Source organism: Oryctolagus cuniculus, chromosome 13, assembly GCF_051225735.1.
Source record: "Oryctolagus cuniculus isolate XC-2025 breed Fujian yellow rabbit chromosome 13, ASM5122573v1, whole genome shotgun sequence".
Lineage (NCBI taxonomy): Eukaryota > Metazoa > Chordata > Mammalia > Lagomorpha > Leporidae > Oryctolagus > Oryctolagus cuniculus.
In genome coordinates, this window is record NC_142879.1 from 63415461 (window position 1) to 63436556 (window position 21096).

A 21096-nucleotide genomic window follows, 5' to 3' on the forward strand; every position below is an offset into this window, starting at 1 on the left:
ATGGAAGTAGGAACCCTATTTGCATACTCCACACTCACCTCTCATCATTTCCATTATACTCTTCATTTGTATGCACTGTTTGAGCCCTCTGGAAATATCTCTTACTTTGGGTTGCCTGTGTCCCCTCTGTAAGATATTGGAGAGGTTAACTGATTCTCTTTTAAAATGAGACTTCTGGCAAAGAAAGTGAAGACTTGTTGCTTAGATTTATAATATTTGTACAATGTACATGATCTGAACATTTCTAGTGTAGTAAAACGTGGGAGTATCCTTGGTGTCCTGGGTGCTAGAACCAGAAATTATTTGGGTGTCTCCTAGTAGCATGGTTAGGTGTTAATTTACTCAATAAACCCACAGAATGGCTGAGAACTATATTTGTTACTGGAGAGGATGGAAGATACCCCTCCTCTGTTAAATTCAACAAATCATTGTACAAGGCCACAAAGTATGAAACAAGCTAGTTTATAGCGAAAACAGGGTAAGACAAGCCAGAGTAACTCGGAATCCAGGCTCTGTTTTAAATTGTCCACATTTGAATGTTGGAATATGATATCAAAAAGGGGAGAAATTACTGGGAATTCAGTGTCTGCATCTTACTATCAGCATTGTGTCTCCTGTGTTGCTGCAGGGCTGGGTATGGAAGACAGCTTTCTCAACAGTGCCTGTATACCTTAACCTAGTTCCCAGCCAACTTTTGGTTGGCTATGAAGAAAAAGAAAACAAACTTGTAGTATGACAGGAGCACAGAATTTATATTCTATGTACATTTTATATGTTGCTCCCAGCCGACCCCATGCACTTTTCTCTTTTAACATTTTGGTGTTTCCACTTCTAGATTGAATCTGTGGGGGAAAATCTGATGGAGTCAGAGCAGAGAATGTAGAGTCAGGAGTCAGGACACTGAACTTACTATTGCTTTGCTGAAAAGCATCTATGTGACCTTAGGCAAATTAATAAACTTGGGTTCCTGTTTCCTTATCTGTTAAAAAAATTGAGAGTAGATATAAGAATTACTGCCTTTGGAAGCCAAGAAATTGACAAAATGTGTGATGGAGTTGAGGCAACACATTAGGGAATGGTGAGGCTTATGGCCAAACTGGATGATATTTTCTCTAAAAACATTTCCATTTCTTCATTGCTCTCCTTCTCTTTGCTTCTGTACTCCCCCACACCACCACAGACCCACCTGTTTTCACTCACCTTTCCTCCCTTTCTTCCTCTGAGAACCAAACACACATATCTGGGAGCCATGTTCCTCAACCAAGCACCCATCTTAATGCCTAGATTGCTAATATCCCTTATATCAGCACTTCACTGGCCCAGGTGAATGACACAGGCTGATTTTCTGTCTTACAGAATTGAGAATTAGGAGTGAAACTAGGTGTAGAGAGGGTGAATGTGGGAAGAAAATATATCATCTTGGGGATGATCCTTTTCTTTACAAATTACTGTAGTTTGAGAAAACTTTACACTGATGCTCTGTGTTTTATCTGTGTACAGTTGGCAGCTCCTGCAAAGTGTGTTTCTCCTGCCAGCAGGGGCTCACATCTGTAGAAAGGCTGTGTTAATCTTACTAGTCAATAATTTTGTCAGGATATCAGCCAGCAGTGATCTCATCTGGACCTTTGGCAGACTTAATAAACTGTGTGCAGCTGTAGTAAAAGTTCTTCTTTTTCTCAGATTTATTCATAAAGCTTTTTCTTCTGTTTTCTTTATTTCTTTTTCTCATATGTTTCTTGGAATTTTTAATAATCTTTGCTGTATGTAGTGTATACAAGAGCACTTCAAAAAGTTTGTGGGGGAAAAACAGATTTTAAAGTTTGGTTTATTTTGATGCAAGAATGTTTTTCTCAAAATTAGTGGAAAATGCATATTATGAAAAACTACTCATGGAATTCAAGAAAATTTGCATCAAAATAAATTCATTTTCCATGAACTTTTTGAGGTATTCTGCATGCACACATAAACATCAAAGGTTTTTTATGCTGATAGTTTTTTTTTTTTTTTTTAAGATCTGTTTGTTTATTTGAAAGTCAGAGTTACACAGAGAGAGGAGAGGCAGAGAGAGAGAGAGAAAGGTCCTCCATCTGATAATTCACTCCCCAGTTTTCTGCAACGGCTGGAGTTGCGCTGATCCGAAGCCAGGAGCCAGGAGTTTCTTCCAGGTCTCCCATGTGGGTGCAGGGGCCCAAGGACTTGGGCCATCTTCCACTGCTTTTCCAGGCCACAGCAGAGAGCTGGATCGGAAGTGGAGCAGCCGGGGCCCATATGGGATGCCGGTGCTTCAGGCCGGGGCGTTAACCCGCTGCACCACAGTGACGGCCCCGATGATAGAGTTTAATTATTTTTGTTTCATTATAAAAATTTATAAAAGTAGTTTTAACTTTCATGATCTTTTCTTTTACAGAATAAGAAAGACAGTAGAATCTCAATTTTCCTTTCCAACTACTGAGGTGAGATAAACAAAAGACAGGCTCTAGGAGCCAGAAATAGAGCATTAACAAATCAGTGAGCATCCTGGGATTGTCCAGAGCCACAGCTATGGTTCAGTGTTAGGAAATTGTTAGGGTACTTGCACATGTTCTTGGACAGAAAAAGGCATAGCTTAAGTTGTTTTCAAGTGATTGAGGTACTGAGAATATTGTATTCTGTGCTCCAATGTTTGAACACATGTTCTGATCACATCACCAGTTTGTGCTAACATTTTCCCGTTTTTTACTTGGTGATAAGTGTTAAGAATAGAGGCAAAGAACAGGCCGAATTTATTAATTTATTCAGAGAAATTCATAGAGGTGGTTGACCAACTGCTGGCATGCACATTGATGGAACCCTAGGCAGAAGGTCCGGACCCCAGGGGCTGGGCCTTATATATTTTAGGAGAGCTAGAGGTGGGGATAGGGGTAGGGGACAGCAAGCAGATGTGAATTCCTGAAAAATGATCTTTCAGGTGGCAGTGCGGGGGGCCTTGGGAACCTGGGAAAGAATGCAATAGGGTGTGAGACTCAACTGAGATTCAAGGGCAAGGAATACATTCCAATGTTTATCTATCTTTTGCGCAATGAGCAAGAATGGCTGAGGCTTGTCTTTGTTCTATCAGTAACCTTTCTCAGATTCTAGAGGTACAGAAGGTAGCCTGAAATGTACTCGAGCTCTTGCCAAAAGAGCCCTGATCATTATAGAACTTCATCAAAGCCCACTGGATTTTTTTTTTTAAAGATTTTATTTATTTATTTGAGAGGTAAAGTCACAGACAGAGGGAGAGACAGAGAAAAAGGTCTTCCATCCACTAGTTCACTCCCCAAGGCCAGAGCTGGGCTGATGTGAAGACAGGAGCTTCATCTTGGTCTCCCACTCGAGTGTAGGGACCCAAGCACTTGGGCCGTCTTCTGCTTCTACAAGCCGTAGCAGAGAGCTGGATCGGAAGAGGCACAGCTGGAACACCATCCAGCACCCACATGGGATGCTGGTACCTCAGGTGGAGGCTTAGCCTACTAGCCTACTATGCCGCAGTGCCCCCTTCCCACCTTTTTTTAAGTACTTGAATGTTTAATAGAATGGTGTTAGGGGAAATACCACTTCTTGGAATGAAATTAAGCTAAATACAAATTCTCTGCTTTGATTACAATGGATATAACACCTTTCTTGGCACTTGTCTCCTAAATATCCCATCAGTCTCAGGTTTTACCTGCCTGCCACTACCACTATGACAAAATATATCACTGTGGTACACATTTTTTCGTCAAGGGATAGGTACAGTTATAGTGTACTGTAATAATGTAAGTGTAATGGGAAGTCTGTCCTTATGACTCAATTCTAGTTGTCTTGTTTTATTGATCTAAACCAGTGATTCTCAACTGGGGCAATTTTTCTTTTTATGGATCTTTTTATTAAAAATATGCCAAATGTACAGAGAAGTACACAGAAGAGTTCACTGAGCACACATAAATTTAATAATTTTAACATTTTGCTGTATGTATAATGTTTATAGGGGCAAATTTTCTACCAAGCAGACATTTAGGATGTCTAGAGACATTTTTGATTGTCACAGCTGGAGGTGAAGGGGAGTGCTGTGGGTGTCCTGTGGGTAGAAGCCAGGGATGCTGTTAAGCATGCTGTTAAACATAACCTTGTATAACAAAGAATTAGCAGGTCCAAAATGTCAACAGTCTTGAGGTTGGGAAAGCGTTCTGTAGAAGTGGCTAAGACTTTTGCTTACTGCCTCTGCTCTGCAGGAATCATACTTAAGAGTGATTGCAATTAAGGATACAGATTGTATTGACTGGTGATTTTACCTCCAAACTTCTGCCAGGCTGGCCATGATTATTTCTTGCATCAGTGGAAAGTGGCAGGTGCATAAGTCCTCTCAGCTGATGCCAATAAAATGCCAGGTGCACACCTCAGAGTGCATATAGCCAACTGCCTGGATTTGCCAGTGCCAATTCATCATTAGTGATCTTCCAGGCACTACTTTCTTAAGATGTTTATGTTCTTTTTCAGATTATCTTGTATTACTGATGCCAAACACTTTAGCACATTTTTCAGCTATTAGAGGATTGGGATAATATTTTCTTTGAGATTTGTTTTGTGTTTCTGCGTAGTATTTTTAAATGCTTTCTCTACTGTGCTTGCCATTTACAAAGCTGGCTTTGTCTAACTATGGATTTTTCTGTGTATATCTTGTTTTTTCTACCTATTGGCCCCCTTGTAAACATTGACAGCAATCTTCTGAACCAGGCTGAGGCCTACTCAAGTGTGGACAGACACGTTTCCCTTATCTTGTTGTTGCTTCACTTTTCTGCTTCTCTGCCCTAGACTAGGATTGTGTGTGTTTTCTCAGACAGCTGGATGCTTCACAGGGAATGGTTCCCCCTCCCTGTCACCAGGGCAATTCTCTTTCACATCTCCCAGGACAGATGGAGAATATAGATATTAATAATTCACAATATGTATCTAAGTGGTGATCTCCTAGACTAAGACATCCTTGCATTTCTTTCAAAATAAAAATAAATAACTCATTTGATAAAGAGAGGCTTAGTGATGAGCTGGGAGTTAGAATGAGGAATAGGAAAACTGGCATAAAAAATTCATTAAAAAGATTTAATTTTGTTGGCAGTCATCAGCCCAGGAACCTTTTAAGTGCTCCTCGTAGTGACTAATGTTTGGATAGTGGATCAGGAGAAATATTATTTACTTGTATTTATGTTCAAGTGATCTGTAGGACTCAAGAGGTCCTGTTTGAATTTGTATTCATAATCAAGCTTATAATCAGCCCCTTGATTGCTGCTAGGAAAAAGAAGTCGGGATGCAGTCTGAAGTAACCTTAATGTCCTCTCAGAAGAGAAAATGAATATTCGTTGCATCTCTTGGTTTTAGACAGATAAAGCTGTGTCCCATTAGCAATAGAAATGATGTCTGGAACCCCCAGTCTAATCTGATTTCATTAAATATAAGCAGTAAGCAACTGCATTTGGAGGGTAGTGTTCTTAAAAACAAAACAAAACTAAACTAAAAAAACTTTATGTATTTGAAAGGCCAGGTGACAGAGAGGGAGAGAAATCTTCCATTCTCTGGTTCACTCCCCAAATAGCTCCAACAGCCAGGGCTGGGCCAGGCTGAAGCCAAGAGCTAGGAACTCCTTCTGAGACTCCCATGTTGGTGCAGGTGCCCAAGTACTTGGACCATCTGCATTAGCAGGTACATTAGCAGGGAGCGGGATTGGAAGAGAAGCAGCTGGGACTTGAACCAGTGCCTGTCTGGAATCCCAGCACTGCAGGTGGCGGCTTAACCCACTGAACCATAGTGCTGGCCCTGGGAGTAGTGTTCTTTTAATAATGATTATGTGTGCTTTGGTTAGGTTGTGATGGCTCCAGTTGAAGAATGATGGGATTCCATCTGTTTTGAATCAACTGAATGGTTTTATTCCTTAAAATTAACTCTTTCTGTTACAGTTTGTAATTATGCTGCTGTGTATGTATTTGAAAAGTACTTAGCATATTAGAAATATAGTTTTGAAATGACCTAAAATATTTACCTCCTTAGTTTTAGTTTTGGGACACTGTCCTTGCAACTTCCCCTTTTTTTCTCTTTCATAAGTGAAGCCAGTAGTTACAAAAATACCTAAAGCTTTTTCTGTCATTTTTCTTTGGGAGAGCTGTTAAGTTCAAAATCTCAGGATTTCACATGTTGTTTTCATAGTGCAATTTAACATATAGTCCTAGTATGTTATGAATTCTAAAATATTAAACAGGAATACTTTAAAAACTATTGAAAGGATTTTTTTAAACCCTACCATCAATATAACCTGATTAAAGAACTCTACTTATAGGGATTTTCAGCTATGGTTTTTTCCCCCATATTTCCCTTCTTTTTCCTAATATAGCTTATTAGCTTTTAGTCAGACTATGTATAAATAAATAATTTTCCTTTGTCTTAGAAGTGCATTCATTTGATAGCTCCATGGAGCACACTTTTAATGTTAATCAAACCCTGTGTTTCCTTTCTAATGGATGTAATAAAGATAAGTGCTTCATTCATAGATTTATGGGCATAAATCTAAAGCTCTGTGAGCTGAATTGTTTATCATGTAATGCTCTGATTTTCCTTTTCCATTAACAAATCTCTTTAGAAAATATTGAGTTATTGGGAAACTATTGCTGCTTCTTATTTTGCTAACACCAAGAAATGCATCTTCTCTGGACATTCCTAAACTTAAACTGAGTAAAAGGTCAGACCTGGCTAGTAATCAACATAAAATTTCTATCAGAGAAAGATCCATGCAGAAATTGGATTGGTATGAAAGAAAATGTGATAAATTCGCTGACACTCTTGTGTTGTTGAGTAATAGAATTTCATTGTTCAACTTTAATCAACTGCTAGTTTAATCAAAATAGAAAATGAGTTGCTGTGAGTGAAGAAATTATACTAGGTATTTTGTAATAGGGTATTATTTTTCCTTCTGAGTAATATGGTTATTGTTTTTCTGTTCTGTACTTTGAAATTCATGAGCTTGCAATCGGACTTACCCCTAATAGTAGAGTTAGAAACATGCCAGGAGATTCCAATTCAATCCCATCAAGGTGGCATGTACCAATACCATCTCACTAGGCAAAGTGATCAGTTTAAGTTCATAATTGATCATAATGATAGGATTAAATGTCAAGGGATCACATAATCAAGACTAGTGTCTGCTAATACTAACTGATGGAATTAAAAAGGAAAGAATGATCCAACATGGGAAGCAGGATAGACAGCAGATTCATAGAATGGCAGATGTCCTAAACAGCACTCTGGCCTCAGAGTCAGCCCTTAATCTTAAGGCATTTGGATCTGGCTAAAAAGCCCATGAGAGTATTTCAGGCATGGAAAGCTAAGACACTGTGGCAAAAAAAAAAAAAAAAAAAAAAAAGAAGAAGAAGAAAGAAAGAAAGATCTTTGTAAGTGAGATCCCAGTGGAAAAGAACGGGCCATCAAAGAAGGGGGTACCTTTCTCTGAAGGGATGCGAGAACTTCCACTTTAACTATGGCCTTGTCTAAATAAGATCGGAGTTGATGAACTCAAGAGGCTTCCATAGCCTTGGCAGCTCATGACAAGAGCCTCAGGTGATCACTGATGTCATAAATAAGAGTGTCAATTGTTAAATCAACAATAGGAGTCACTGTGCACTTACTCCCCTTGTAGGATCTCTGTCCTTAATGTGTTGTACTATGTGAATTAACAGTATAACTAGTACTCAAGCAGTACATTATACTTTGTGTTTCTGTATGGGTACAAACTGTTGAAATCTTTACTTAGTATATACTAAGTTGATCTTCTGTATATGAAGATAATTGAAAATGAATCTTGATGAAGAATGGGAAGGGAGAAGGAGTAGGAGATAGGATGGTTTGCAGGTGGGAGGGAGGTTATGGGTGGGGGGAGCCGCTATAGTCCAAAAGTTGTATTTTGGAAATTTATATTTATTAAATAAAAGTTAAAAGAAATTCATGAGCTTGGAGAAAAGGAGAAGTTTTTCAAGATATTATATAATAATACAGGTTTATAAATATGTTTTCATACATGACTGGCGATGAATCAGGTATCTTCATGCCATCAAAGCTAGGTGGGGTGCTGGATGGGTGGTGTGAGGAGCAGAAGGCTTCTCTCCTTATCAGGGCTTTCCTTTCCATGTGACCTCTTCACAGGTCTGTCCTGTGTCCAGCAGGGTAGCCAACTCCCAGAAGCAAGCATTCCAAGAGAGAGGAAGCAACAGCTGCCAATCTCTTTAAAGATGAGGCCTGGATCTGGCATGTGGCATAGCAGGTAAAGTCCCTGCCTGCAGTACCGACATCCCATATGGGTACCAGTTCAAGTCCTGGCTGCTCTACTTCCAATCCAGCTCTCTGCTATGGCCTGGGAGGGCAGTGGAAGATGGCCCAAGTGCTTGGGCCCTGCACCCATATGGGAGACCCAGAGGAAGCTCCTGGCTCTTGGCTTCAGATTGGCGTAGCTCCAGCTGTTGAAGCCAGTTGGGGAGTGAGACAGTGGATGGAAGACTTTTCTCTCTCTCTGCCTCTCCTCTCTCTCTGAATAATTCTGACTTTCAAATAAATAAATAAATCTTAAAAAAAAAAAAAAAAAGATGAGGCCTGGGTCTGGCATGGTGTAACTTCCACTGCATTCTATTTGCTAATGCAAGGTATAGGCCTACTCATTTTCAAACTGGGGGAGGACAAGGGCATGAGGTTGGGTTCCATGGAGCTATTTTTAGAGATGCACCTCATTGCTTCATTAATTTAGATAGCTGATGTTATACAAGTGTATAATGGCACCAACAAGGTTGTGGAAAAGTGGAATTACAAGATAATGTACAAATATTTCCCAAGAACTGTTTGAAGATGCTTCTCATGTGTTATTCAGTTTAAGTTTGAATTCTAGGAGCAGTCAGCTGCACTAACCAAGACTCTATATGAAGTCTACCAGCATTGTATAAGAAAGACTATGCTACACGGGCTGCCACTATAGTACTTCAGCTATGCAAGTCTTGGTCACAGCTAGGTCAGGCAGTGTCACATTGCTTGGTGGGGAAAGGGTATCAGGCCCACAGACACAGTGAGACTTCCCCAGGCAGAGTTTGGTGTGATTGTGTCCCTCTTACTAGTTCTGTACATGCTGGCACTCCTCCCCAGTGTCTCCGGGGATGGACCAGGGGAGTCTTAGACACTGAAGAGAAGAAGAATGTTTCCCCGGGTCGGTTACTTTTCAGGGGTGAGGGGAGCAGGGAAAGCTCTGCCTTTGAATGAATCCTCCTTGCTGGTGGTGCTAGATCAAATCCATATGGACTACTGTCGTGAGAGGAGCCTCAGAGATTCTCATGTCCAACCTCTACTCCATGGACCCCACGAACTTGATCCTCTCTCACTTCTCGGGCATATTTCTCAGTAAGCTAGAAACAGAACTCTGCTTCCACAGCCCCTTCCCCACAGTGTACCAGAAATAATACTTAGAGACTGCCTTCTTGAGTCCGGCTGTCTCCCAGATTTTATTTGTCCTGACTTTCATCAGGTTGTTGTTGCAGAACGTGCCAGTAGAAGCATCCAGCAACTGAAATGTGTGCTGAAAGAAAGTGATGGTGCGATTGGAGAAGATGCCCTGGACCCAGCCCCTAGCATCAGTGCAGGAAACGAGGGCACCGAGGCAGCCTTGCATGAATTGCAACACTGTCATGCTGGTGAGTGTGAATGTCAGCCCTAGTCTGTGTGACATACAGCAAATGCTTTCTTTGTTTTAAAGATTTCTTTATTTGTTTGTTTATTTGAAAGTCAGGGTTACGGAGAGACAGGGAGGAAGGGAGAATCTTCCATCCACTTCCCCAAGTGGCCACAATGACCAGGGCTGAGCCAGATAGACAGGAGCTTCATCTGGGTCTCCTGTGTAGGTACAAGGACCCAAACACTTGAGCCATCTTTCACTGCTCTCCCAGGTGCATTAGCAGGGAACTGGATCAGAAGTGGAGCAGCTGGGATGTGAACCAGCACCCGTAAGGCTTGCCAATGTTGCAAGTGACTCCTTTACCTGCTATGCCATGATGCCAGCCCCATAGTGAATTCTTTAAACTTCATAGAATAAGGACTCTAGTCTGTCCCATTCTGCTTTTAGGATGTTATTCTTGAAATAGATAATATACAAAAAAAAAAAAAAAGAAGAAGAAGAAATTATCAATTCTCAACTTGACTCTCACTGGGATTAAACATGACAATAGGTCTGATCTGATTTCATCATCATTTAAAAAATCATCTATTATTTTTCACTTTATGTTTCTGTGTGGGAGCAAACTGTTGAAATCTTTGTTTAATGTATGCTAAACTGATCTTCTGTATATAAAGAGAATCGAAAATGAATCTTGATGTGAATGGAAAGGGAGAGGGAGTGGGAAAGGGGAGGGTTGTGGGTGGGAGGGACGTTATGGGGGGGGAAGCCATTGTAATCCATAAGCCGTACTTTGGAAATTTATATTCATTAAATAAAAGTTAAAAAAAAGAAATAGATAATATACAAGGATGCTTCAAAAAGTTCATGGCAATGAAATAAATATATTTTGGTGCAAATTTTGAAATCCATGCATATGAGGGTCTTCAGAAAGTTCTTGGAAAAAGCATATTATGAAAAAAACTTCATGGATTTTAAGTTTTATACAAAATAATCTTTTAATACAATTTTCCATGATATTTGTAAAGTACTCTTATAATTCCCTTGTTTAATTTTTCTTTTGACTTTCTAACACCTTTATGCTAAAGTCTGAAATTCTTAGAACAAGATAACATTTTCCTGTGATAACTCCAACCTCCCTCCATAGTCTCATTTTTCTATTCTCATTTTACTCATTGATCTCTTGAGCCATGTGCTCCTTATTCCAACCCTCTGGCTGTGTTTCTATGCTTTTATGTGCAATGCCTTTTCTCACCCTTTTCTGCTTGGTGATCTCCATTCATTCCTTAAGTGTTATCTTCTCTCTGAAAATAGACACAATCAAGTGCTTCCTCTTTTTGTAGTGCTATTCATATCTCTAGGTCTATATATAAATTACTATGCTGTTTTATATCAGTGTATCCCTCTTGCTTATTGAATTCATAGCTCTTAAGGAATAGAGGCTGTTGTTGTTTATTTATTTATTTATTTATTTATTTATTATTTTTGTATAACCAGTCAGTAGCACAGTTCTTGGTGTATAATATATGTTTAGGCACTGTGTGTTGAATGGATGAGTGTACTAAAACATGGATGTCAGATAGGTTAATAAGCTCGTTTTTGCTCTTCAGTTATTCAGCTCAAGGCATTGTTGCACCAACAAGAAAGTAAAGAAAGTGAGGCATCTTCATTACCAAAACAAAAAATGTCTCCTTTGGTAAGTGTCAACTTTTGCAAAAGAGAAAATGAAAAGCAGTCATCTTCTGTCTCTGTTTTACTTTGTACTGTCATCTTAGTAGCACATGTTGAAGGAATATTCTAAGTAAGGCATGCTAATAGTGTAAGGCATTTAAAGAAAGTCTCTTGCCTCTGATTATTTAGGCTAAAGAATAGAGACTTCCATAATAAAGGAATCTTAATATTTTAGACTTAATATTCACTTGAAAGTATGAGCAAGAGAACAGTTTGGAGAATTTATTTTGCAGCTGTTAGCAAATATGTAAAAGGAACAATAATGTAAAATATAATGTTGTAGTAATTTCTGTTTTAGAGGGTTATGTCTGTATTTGATCATTTTTATATTTAAACAATTAAAATTATAGCCCTCCTTTATAACATTTTTGGATTTTGAATATCAAAACTCAAGTATGTGGCCAGCGCCGTGGCTTAATAGGCTAATCCTCCACCTTGCAGAGCCGGCACACCGGGTTCTAGTCCCAGTCGGGGCGCTGGATTCTGTCCCGGTTGCCCCTCTTCCAGGCCAGCTCTCTGTTATGGCCTGGGAGTGCAGTGAAGGATGGCCCAAGTGCTTGGGCCCTGCACCCGCACGGGAGACCAGGAGAAGCACCTGGCTCCTGCCATTGGATCAGCGCGGTGCGCCTGCCGCAGTGTGCTGGCCGCGGCGGCCATTGGAGGGTGAACCAATGGCAAAAGGAAGACCTTTCTCTCTGTCTCTCTCTCTCTCTCACTGTCCACTCTGCCTGTCAAAAAACAAACAAACAAACAAACAAACAAAAACTCAAGTATGTAACATTATTCTACATGTTAAAATATATGATTATAAAATTGTATAACATGAAAAGTTATATTCTGCTTCTGAAGTTGTTTTGATTTCATTAGACTAAATATGTTATTCCTAATTAGAGCATTATTTTTCATTCTGTCTCACCTAAAGGCTGTGATAGGTGTGAGGGAAAGAACTCTGGATCATGCTTACGTGACCAGAGTAATAGCCTAGCCCTAAGGTCTGTGTATGTGTGTTTCTCACAGAGTTTTTGCAATAAGTAGATAAGCTTGTATACTTATAATTCTTTTTACACCTATGAAGCATGTTATAAATATAACATGTCATAGCAGAAGTAACCATCTTATATTTTCAATGTGTATGGTAGTTGAATACCCACATGCTGATAACTATTGAGACATGTTGCTTTCTTTTATTCATACCTGCAATGTTGTAATAGTTCCCACATATTAACACTTCATTTCAGCCTCACACATTCTTTTCATGCTTAATTTCCACTTTAGATAAATATACTTCCTATTCATATTTAATATTTATGGATATAGATTGTAATTATATCAAAACATGTTATTCAGTGAATTTATTACTGTTGATAGCTAGTTTATACAGTGCTCTTCAGCATGCAGTAGGAGTGCTTTTGATTTTGTTAGACAAAGTTTTTCTATCTGTTGAATATGCTTATTAGCTTTTTAAATTAAAACTTGATTATGATACTACAGAGCTTATTCAATGAGAATAGACATAAAGACATTCATCAAGAGCATCAAGTTTAGTACATATGTAGTCTATGAAATGTGCACGGAGCTATGTAAAAGACTGGATCTTTATATAGACTACACAGAATGATTGTAAGTCATAATAAAGGGTCAGATTTTAGGATTTATCCCCTTTGAATGCATTTTCATAGTCAATGGGGCATATCAGAAAGATGTGGGTATTTTGAAAGTGAAACTTAGGCACTGTTTAGATGGAAAACATATCCAAGTCTTATGTGGCTAATTCAAGCTATAATAAACCTTTCCAAGTATGTACAAATAGTACATGTGAACATTCTTTATACAATATAAAAGTTTTTTATTTTCCCCATTATTTTCTCCATATATGCACAGCAATATTTAATTCACATTTGCCTACTTTCTATTTTTATTAAATATATAAAATGATTACAATTCATTGCTTTCTACTCACCACAGATAGTTCATTTAATTAAAGTTACTTGTGTTTTCAAATTTCTTAAGTTTACCAATGACAAAGCTATATATATTTTTTTTTGACAGGCAGAATGGACAGTGAGAGAGAGAGACAAAAAGGTCTTCTTTATCCATTGGTTTACCCCCCAGTGGCCACTATGGCTGGTGTGCTGTGGCCGGCCCACCGCGCCAATCCGAAGCCAGGAGCCAGGTGCCTCTCCTGGTCTCCCATGTGGGTGCAGGACCCAAGCACTTGGGCCATCCTCCACTGCACTCCCTGGCCACAGCAAAGAGCTGGACTGGAAAAGGGGCAACTGGGACAAATGATTGCTATGAGAGCCAGTACTGTACTCCATTATTGGTAGGATTTCTGCTGGACTGAGAAACAGAATGACAAAAAGACTCTGTATTCTCTCAAGCTTTCCTCTGTATTTGTTTAACTGGTTGATCCTCATTTCCCCTTTTCTTGATTTCCTCATCTTTGTGTTTTTTTGCTTTTTAAGATTTTATTTATTTATTTAAGAGGTAGAGTTACCGACAGAGAGAGGGAGAGACAGAGAAAAAGATCTTCCATACACTAGTTCACTTCCCAAATGGCCGTAACAGCTGGAGCTGGGCCATTCTGAAGCCAGGAGCCACGAGCTTCTTCCAGGTCTCCCATATGGGTACAGGGTCCCCAGGACCTGAGCCATCCTCTACTGCTTTCCCAGGCACATTAGCAGGGAGCTGTATCACAAGTGGAGCAGCTGGGACATGAACCAGTGCCTGTATGGGATGCCAGTGCCACAGGTGGAGGCTTAGCCTACTATGCCACAGCACCAGTCCCTGTATTTTTTCAATATCATGACGTGGCATTTAATGTTATAAACCATTTCACAATTATTTTAATATAAAGTAATAATGCATTCAAAGTCAGTTCCAGGAACACTGCAAAGCTAAATAGCATTACTACCTTTTCAGAAATCTCTTGGTGTAGTGTGTCACTTAGTTCTGTATACCTCTTCTTTAGGACTCTATGCTTGGAGGTTCTGTGCTCTAGAACAGCATAGATTCAAATTGCCTTGTACTATGTTAAAAAAAAATCCAAAACATGGTTTTCTTTTTTTTTATTTTTTTAAAAAATTTTTTTTGACAGGCAGAGTGGACAGTGAGAGAGAGACAGAGAGAAAGGTTTTCCTTTGCCGTTGGTTCACCCCATAATGGCCACTGCGGCCGGCGCACCACACTGATCTGAAGCCAGGAGCCAGGTGCTTCTCCTGGTCTCCCATGCAGGTGCTTGGACCATCCTCCACTGCACTCGCTGGCCACAGCAGAGGGCTGGCCTGGAAGAGGAGCAACCGGGACAGAATCTGGTGCCCTGACTGGGACTAGAACCCGGTGTGCTGGCGCCGCAGACTTTTTTTTGACACAGAACTGGCATCAAACACTTGGCCTGAAGAATCTCTTTTTCAGGGAGTTCATCTACAGTTTTAGGTATCAATCTTCCATGGCAGTTTCTTAGACACAGTTTTCCCTTCTATCTCATTAGTGAATGGGATGTCACAGTTTCAGACAGTTCAAATAGGCATTTTATTCCAAACCAGTTATACCACCCCAACCTTTTTCCTTTTGTATATGCTTTTTATAACCACTTATACGTTCTATCTTTAAAAAACAAGAAGCAAATCCCTGAATCTTGTGTATCTGTGGAGTATATAGGATAGAGAAATAAATGCTATTAGCTATATTGGTACCTATTCCATATGTATATCACATCATGCTAATTTGTATATGGAGATGATATCAACTGATTCTTTACTGTAACTGAACATGATTAATTTGGCTTTTTTATCTTAGAGATCATCAGAATATGAGGAAACCAGTATACCTACAGTGCAAAACCTTGTACCTATCATGAATGACCAATCTCAGTACATTCATCATTTAGAGGCAGAAGTTAAATTCTGCAAGGTAAGTTTCTCATTAAGAATTTAAAACTAGCTGCCAACAATGTGACACAATGGGGTAAGCAAGTGACACTGGCACTGGAAATCCAAAGTGACTATTCAGGTCTCTTCTCCTCTGCTTCTGGTCCAGCTCCTTGCTAATGTGCTTAGGGGAGCAGCAGATAATGGTACAAGTATTTGGGTCCCTGCTGCCTATGTGGAATACTTGGATAGTATGCCAGGCTCCTGACTTTGGCCTAGCCCAGCTCCTGTCCTTCTGGCAATTTAGAGTTAACCAGCAAATGGAAGATCTCTCTTTCTCTGTCACTCTACCTTTCAAATGAATGAATGAATGAGTGAATCTAAACCTAAAGTATTTATCTGATAGAGGGAAATTAAGATGGTGGGTAGGGAGGAAGCATTCTGCTCTAGTCTAGGAGAAGATAGTTTGAAAAAAGTGAAGGGAGTACAATCTCAGGCAAGAGTTAGGGAGAAAATAGCAGAGGAAATTATAGCAGACCAAACCCAAAACCAGTAGGAGAAAAGAAATAATTAAAACTAGAGATGAAATCAACAGAAGTGAAACCAAAAAACAATACAGAAGATCAGCAAAATGAAGAGCTGGTTTTTTGAAAAGATAAACAAAATTGACACCAATGGCCCAACTAACCAAAAAAAAAAAAAAAAAAAAAAAAAGAGGAGAGAGATGACACAAATCAATAAAATTAGAGATGAAAAAGGAGATATAAGAACAGATACCACAGAAATAAAAAGAATCATCAGAAATTACTACAAAGAGCTGTATGCCAACAAACTGGGAAACCCAAAAGAAATCGATAGATTCCTGGACACATACAACCTATTTAAATTGAGACATGAAGACATAGTAAACCTAAACAGGCCTATTACCAAATTGGAAATTGAATCAGTAATAAAAACCTTCCCAATAGATGAACCTGGAAAACATCATACTTTGTGAAATAAGCCAGTCTTAAAGGGACAAATACTATATTTTCTCCTTGAACTGCGATAACTAAGAGAGCAACTAGAAGGGAAGCTGTAGAAGTGAAATTGACACTTTGAGAAGCAATGACTTGAACTGTCCTGTCTTGACTGTCAAGGAACAGTTTTTCTTTTTTCTCTTCTTCGTACTATTTTTTTTTTTTTAATAGGCAGAGTTACACAGTGAGAGAGAGACAGAGAGAAAGGTCTTCCTTCCATTGGTTCACCCCCCAAATGGCCGCTACGGCTGGCGTGCTGCGGCCGGCACACTGCGCTGATCCAAAGCCAGGAGCCAGGTGCTTCCTCCTGGTCTCCCATGTGGGTGCAGGGCCCAAGCACTTGGGCCATCTTCCACTGCCTTCCCGGGCCAGAGCAGAGAGCTGGACTGGAAGAAGAGCAACTGGGATAGGATCCAACGCCCCAACTGGGACTAGAACCCGGTGTGCTGGCGCCACAGGTGGAGGATTAGCCAAGTGAGCCGCAGCGCCAGCCTCTTCGTACTATTTGTTGAACTCTTTACTTAACATAGAGTTAATCATATGTGTCTAAAGTCAATTGAAAATATATCTCAGTAAAAATAAAAGAGTGGGAATAAGGGAGGGAGGAGGAAGTTTGTAACTGTAAAGCTGTATAGTTCTGCATACATTCCTACAGACTTTTTTTTTTTTTTAAAGATTTATTTATTTATTTGAAAGTCAGAGTTAACAGAGAGAGGAGAGGCAGAGAGAGAGGTCTTCCATCCGCTGGTTCACCAACCCAGATGGCCACAACAGCTGGAGGGAGCTGCGCAGATCCAAAGCCAGGAGCCGGGAGATTCTTCTGGGTCTCCCACGCGGATGCAGGGGGCCCAGGGACTTGGGCTTCTACTACTGCTTTCCCAGGCCATAGCAGAGAGCTGGATCAGAAGTGGAGCAGCTGGGACTCAAACCAGCACCCATATGGGATTCTGGCACTGTAGGCGGCTTCCTTTCCTGCTATGCCACAGTGCCAGCCCCAAGGATTTACTTCTAAGGGCACAGTTTATAAACTTGCCGTGGAACCACAAATCCCATTAAACTGGGTGTTAAAAATGCCACCTTAAGTGTTAAAGTGACCATATTCAGTGTTAAAGTGCTCATATAGATAGGATTAAGTGTTAAAGGGATCATATAAATAAGATCAAATGTCTGGTAATAATAATAGAATTAAAAAGGAGAGAATGTTCCTACATGGGAAGCCATCCACACAGCAGACTCATAGAAGTACAATTGCTTGATCATGTGATAAAGACATGTGTAGCTATGTAATAAACTGCCAGACTCTTTTCTGAAGTGATTATACCATTTTTCTTTCCCACCAGCATTAAGAGTTCCCAATACTCTGTGTATCCTAGCCAGCATTTGTTGTGGGTTGTATTTTAGATTTTAACTGTTCTAATTGGTAGGCAGTGTTATATTCTTATTTTAATTTCAATTCTCTGATGATATGATGTTGACCATCTTTTCATATTTTTACCTGTCATCTATATATGTCTTATTTTGTAAGTTGTCTGTTCAGATATTTAACTCTGCTTTTCAACATTTAATTTCAGAATAGTTTTAAATTTAGAAAACAAAAATTGTGAGGTGGTAACTATAAGGAGTTACATATAGCCCTCACCGAATTCCTCTGTTAACATCTTATATTAGGACATTTGGCAGAATTAATAAGACACACCCAGATTCCCCTACCCATTTTTAAAATCAGATTATTTGTTTTCTAATTGTTGAATTTCAAGAATTCCTTATGTGTTTTGAATGATAGTCCTTTCTGAAACATGGCTTTTACAAATATTTTCTCCTACTTGGTGGCTTGTCTTTTGTTTTTCTTAATGGTGTATTTTGGGGCTGGTGCTGTGAGGTAATAGCTTAAGCCTCCACCTGCAGTGCTGGCATCCCATATGGGTGCATGGTTTTTAACTTTTATAATAGTTTATAATTTTTATTTTACACTTAAGTCTGTATTCCATGTTGAATTCATCTTTATGTTAGTGGTAAAATCTGTCTCTAGAATCACTTTTTTTTTTCTTTTTTGCATGTGGGCATCCATTTGTTCCACTACCATTTTTGAAAAGACTGTGTCCATTGAGTTGCCCATGTTCCATTGTTAAAAGTTATTTGACTATATTTTTGTAGGTCTACTTTTGGGCTGTCTATTCTGTTTTAGTATTCTGTTACTTGTCTATTCTTTTTTTTTGACAGGCAGAGTGGACAGTGAGAGAGAGAGACAGAGAGAAAGGTCTTCCTGTGCCGTTGGTTCACTTTCCAATGACCGCCGCAGCTGGCGCGCTGCGGCCAGCGCACCGCGCTGATCCGATGGCAGGAGCCAGGTACTTATCCTGGTTTCCCATGGGGTGCAGGGCCCAAGTACTTGGGCCATCCTCCACTGCACTCCCTGGCCACAGCAGAAAGCTGGCCTGGAGAGGGGCAACCAGGATAGAATCCGGCGCCCCGACCGACCAGGACTAGAACCCGGTGTGCCGGCGCTGCAAGGCGGAGGATTAGCCTAGTGAGCCACAGCGCCGGCCACTTGTCTATTCTTTTGCTAGTATCACAACATCTTTATTTCTGTAGTTTTATATCTCATGGTCTCCCTTTATTTAGTCCTATATCCGTTTTCAACAAGTTACTGGCATTCGGTCACTAGTGATAACATATCTTACCTTATTTTTCAGCAATCTCCCTTATTTTTAAAAATCTTTTAGATAATCCCTTTAATTAATGCTTTTCTGTGAGCCTCTATCTCTTGGAGAAAAAAATGGTCAGAAACTACATTTTGTGAATGACCATCTGCAGGCTGTCTCTTTGTTGACTAGTATGTGCATTGCCTTGTTTGTCTGAATGTGATTTTATATTTAAGGAAATGGTTAGAGAATGTAAGTCTTCCCTAGTTAATATTATGCTTGATTCTCTCTTAATCAACAAATAAAAGCACTGCTTAAAAATGTTTAACTTTCTTCATTTCTCATTTTTATAGGAGGAACTCTCTGGAATGAAAAATAGGATAGAAGTAGTTGTACTTGAAAATGAAAGGCTCCTGCAAGAAATGCAGTCTCAAAGACAAGAGGAGACAATGAGGGAACAAACATTTCTGGATGCATCTGTGAGCTTTTTTATAAACTATAATGGTGTTTTACTTTGAATATTATATTTCCTATCCTCTCCCCTAAACTTATGAGCACCTTAAAATCTCTGCTTAAAGTTTGGCTAAAGTACTAGGCTGGTATTTATTTAAAGCCTCAAAAATTAAAATTCATTGTGGTAGAAAGCATCCTCTGATGAAATGTAGGGTAACCATGCTGGAAATTCACTCTAGTTCCTATCTGAGCATGCCGGTTACATTTTTTCCATATGGAAAGAGCAGGTCCAAAAGTAGGAATTGTGTGTCTAAGATGGACGTTGTCAAATGTAGAAATTGTTCAAAATTTTAGTTTGGATTTCTCTAGATTTTCCTTGTACTTTGAAGTCTAACAACATGGTGTGGCAGAAAGAACATTGGCCTGAGGGTCCAAGAATCATAATATTAATCTTACCATGTCCCTAAGAAACTGGATTGACAAGTAGTTTTATAGGACTTTGTATTGCTTAACCATATGGGTCCTGTATTTATTGGTAATTTGAGCACATTGAGGAATTGACAATACAGATTCCTCGGCTTCATTCCCCTGAGAGTCTGATTTAGTAAGTCTGGTTGAGTCCTGGGAACGTGAACTTCTATCAAATTGCCTACATGATTATAAGTGTCCCGCAGTTTGAAGAACAGTGGTCAGATTATTTCTATAATTCTGTGACACAAAATTCTTGTGATGATATTTAAACTGTGTGTAGTATCTTCTTATGATTTGTTAGAGATACTTTGGCCTTGAAATGTTTTTCATTGTTTGGCTGTGGGACATAGTTCAATATGGTTTGTTCTGCTTTTTGAGACAAATTCAGCTTTCCATGGGGAAGTCCTAATACTTGCCTGTTGCAGCTTTACTTTACATTGAACTTCAGTGGTTTTGATTCAGTCATGATTATAAATCATTCAGTTAAGAAAACAGTTTTTAATTTTTTTAACCTCAATGTCCACTAATTTTTTGAAGATGCTTTTTCTAAACTGACCTGATATTTATAATCCTTGAGTTATATGTTAATTTGCTGTTGAGAAATATCTGATTGTGTTAATTCTGAAAAATGAAGTGAGCTGATTAGTATTTTAGTTTATTTTTCTGTGGCCGGTGCTGTGGCATAGTAGGTTAGTCCTCCGCCTGCGGTGCCGGCATCCCATGTGGGTACCAGTTCTAGTCCCGGCTGTTCCTCTTCCATTCCAGCTCTCTGCTATGGCCTGGGAAAGCAGTAGAAAATGGCCCAAGTGCTTTGGCCCCTGCACCCACGTGGGATACTGGGAGGGAGCTCCTGGCTTCAGATCGGTGCAGCTCCAGCAGTTGCGTCCATTTGGGGAGTGAAGCAACGGAAGGAAGAGCTTTAAAAAATAAAAATTAAAAAAAAATAAAAAAGTTATTTTTCTGCAAATACATTTAAGTTGTGATCTGTTATTTTCTGCTTACCATGTAAGTTCTGTCTGAAGACTTACATAATTATTGGTATTAGTGTTTAAAAATCCATCTTAGTTGCTTATTATTTCAATATCAACTTGAAGATATCACCATATGGAAAGTATTTAGAAGTAGCTCATTAAAAAACTAATAAATTCTTTTGCTTTTCTTCCAGTTGTATAGTCACTTAACAAAGAATGATTCAGTTATTCATAGTCTTCAATATTTATGCAATA

The 21096-nt window shown here is 39.4% G+C and overlaps 1 protein-coding gene across 26 annotated transcripts in view; it reads left to right on the forward strand.

The window, feature by feature from the left end:
- SDCCAG8 (SHH signaling and ciliogenesis regulator SDCCAG8) overlaps positions 1-21096 on the forward strand; it is a 267441-nt gene that overhangs the window by 4528 nt on the left and 241817 nt on the right. For 4 of the 26 annotated variants that reach the window (XR_016219741.1, XR_007909721.3, XM_008268182.5 and 1 more), the window contains exons 2-5: positions 9555-9707; positions 11296-11381; positions 15215-15328; positions 19300-19425. Coding sequence is in view for 24 of the 26 variants with exons in the window: in XM_008268182.5 (XP_008266404.2) it covers positions 9555-9707; positions 11296-11381; positions 15215-15328; positions 19300-19425 (479 nt within the window). In the remaining 2 variants the exon portion in view is untranslated. Of the gene's footprint in view, positions 1-8181; positions 8300-9541; positions 9708-11295; positions 11382-14513; positions 14852-15214; positions 15329-19299; positions 19426-21096 lie in introns of those variants that run through there. The other 22 variants (XM_051820791.3, XM_008268188.5, XM_008268191.5 and 19 more) reach the window with 18 other exon arrangements.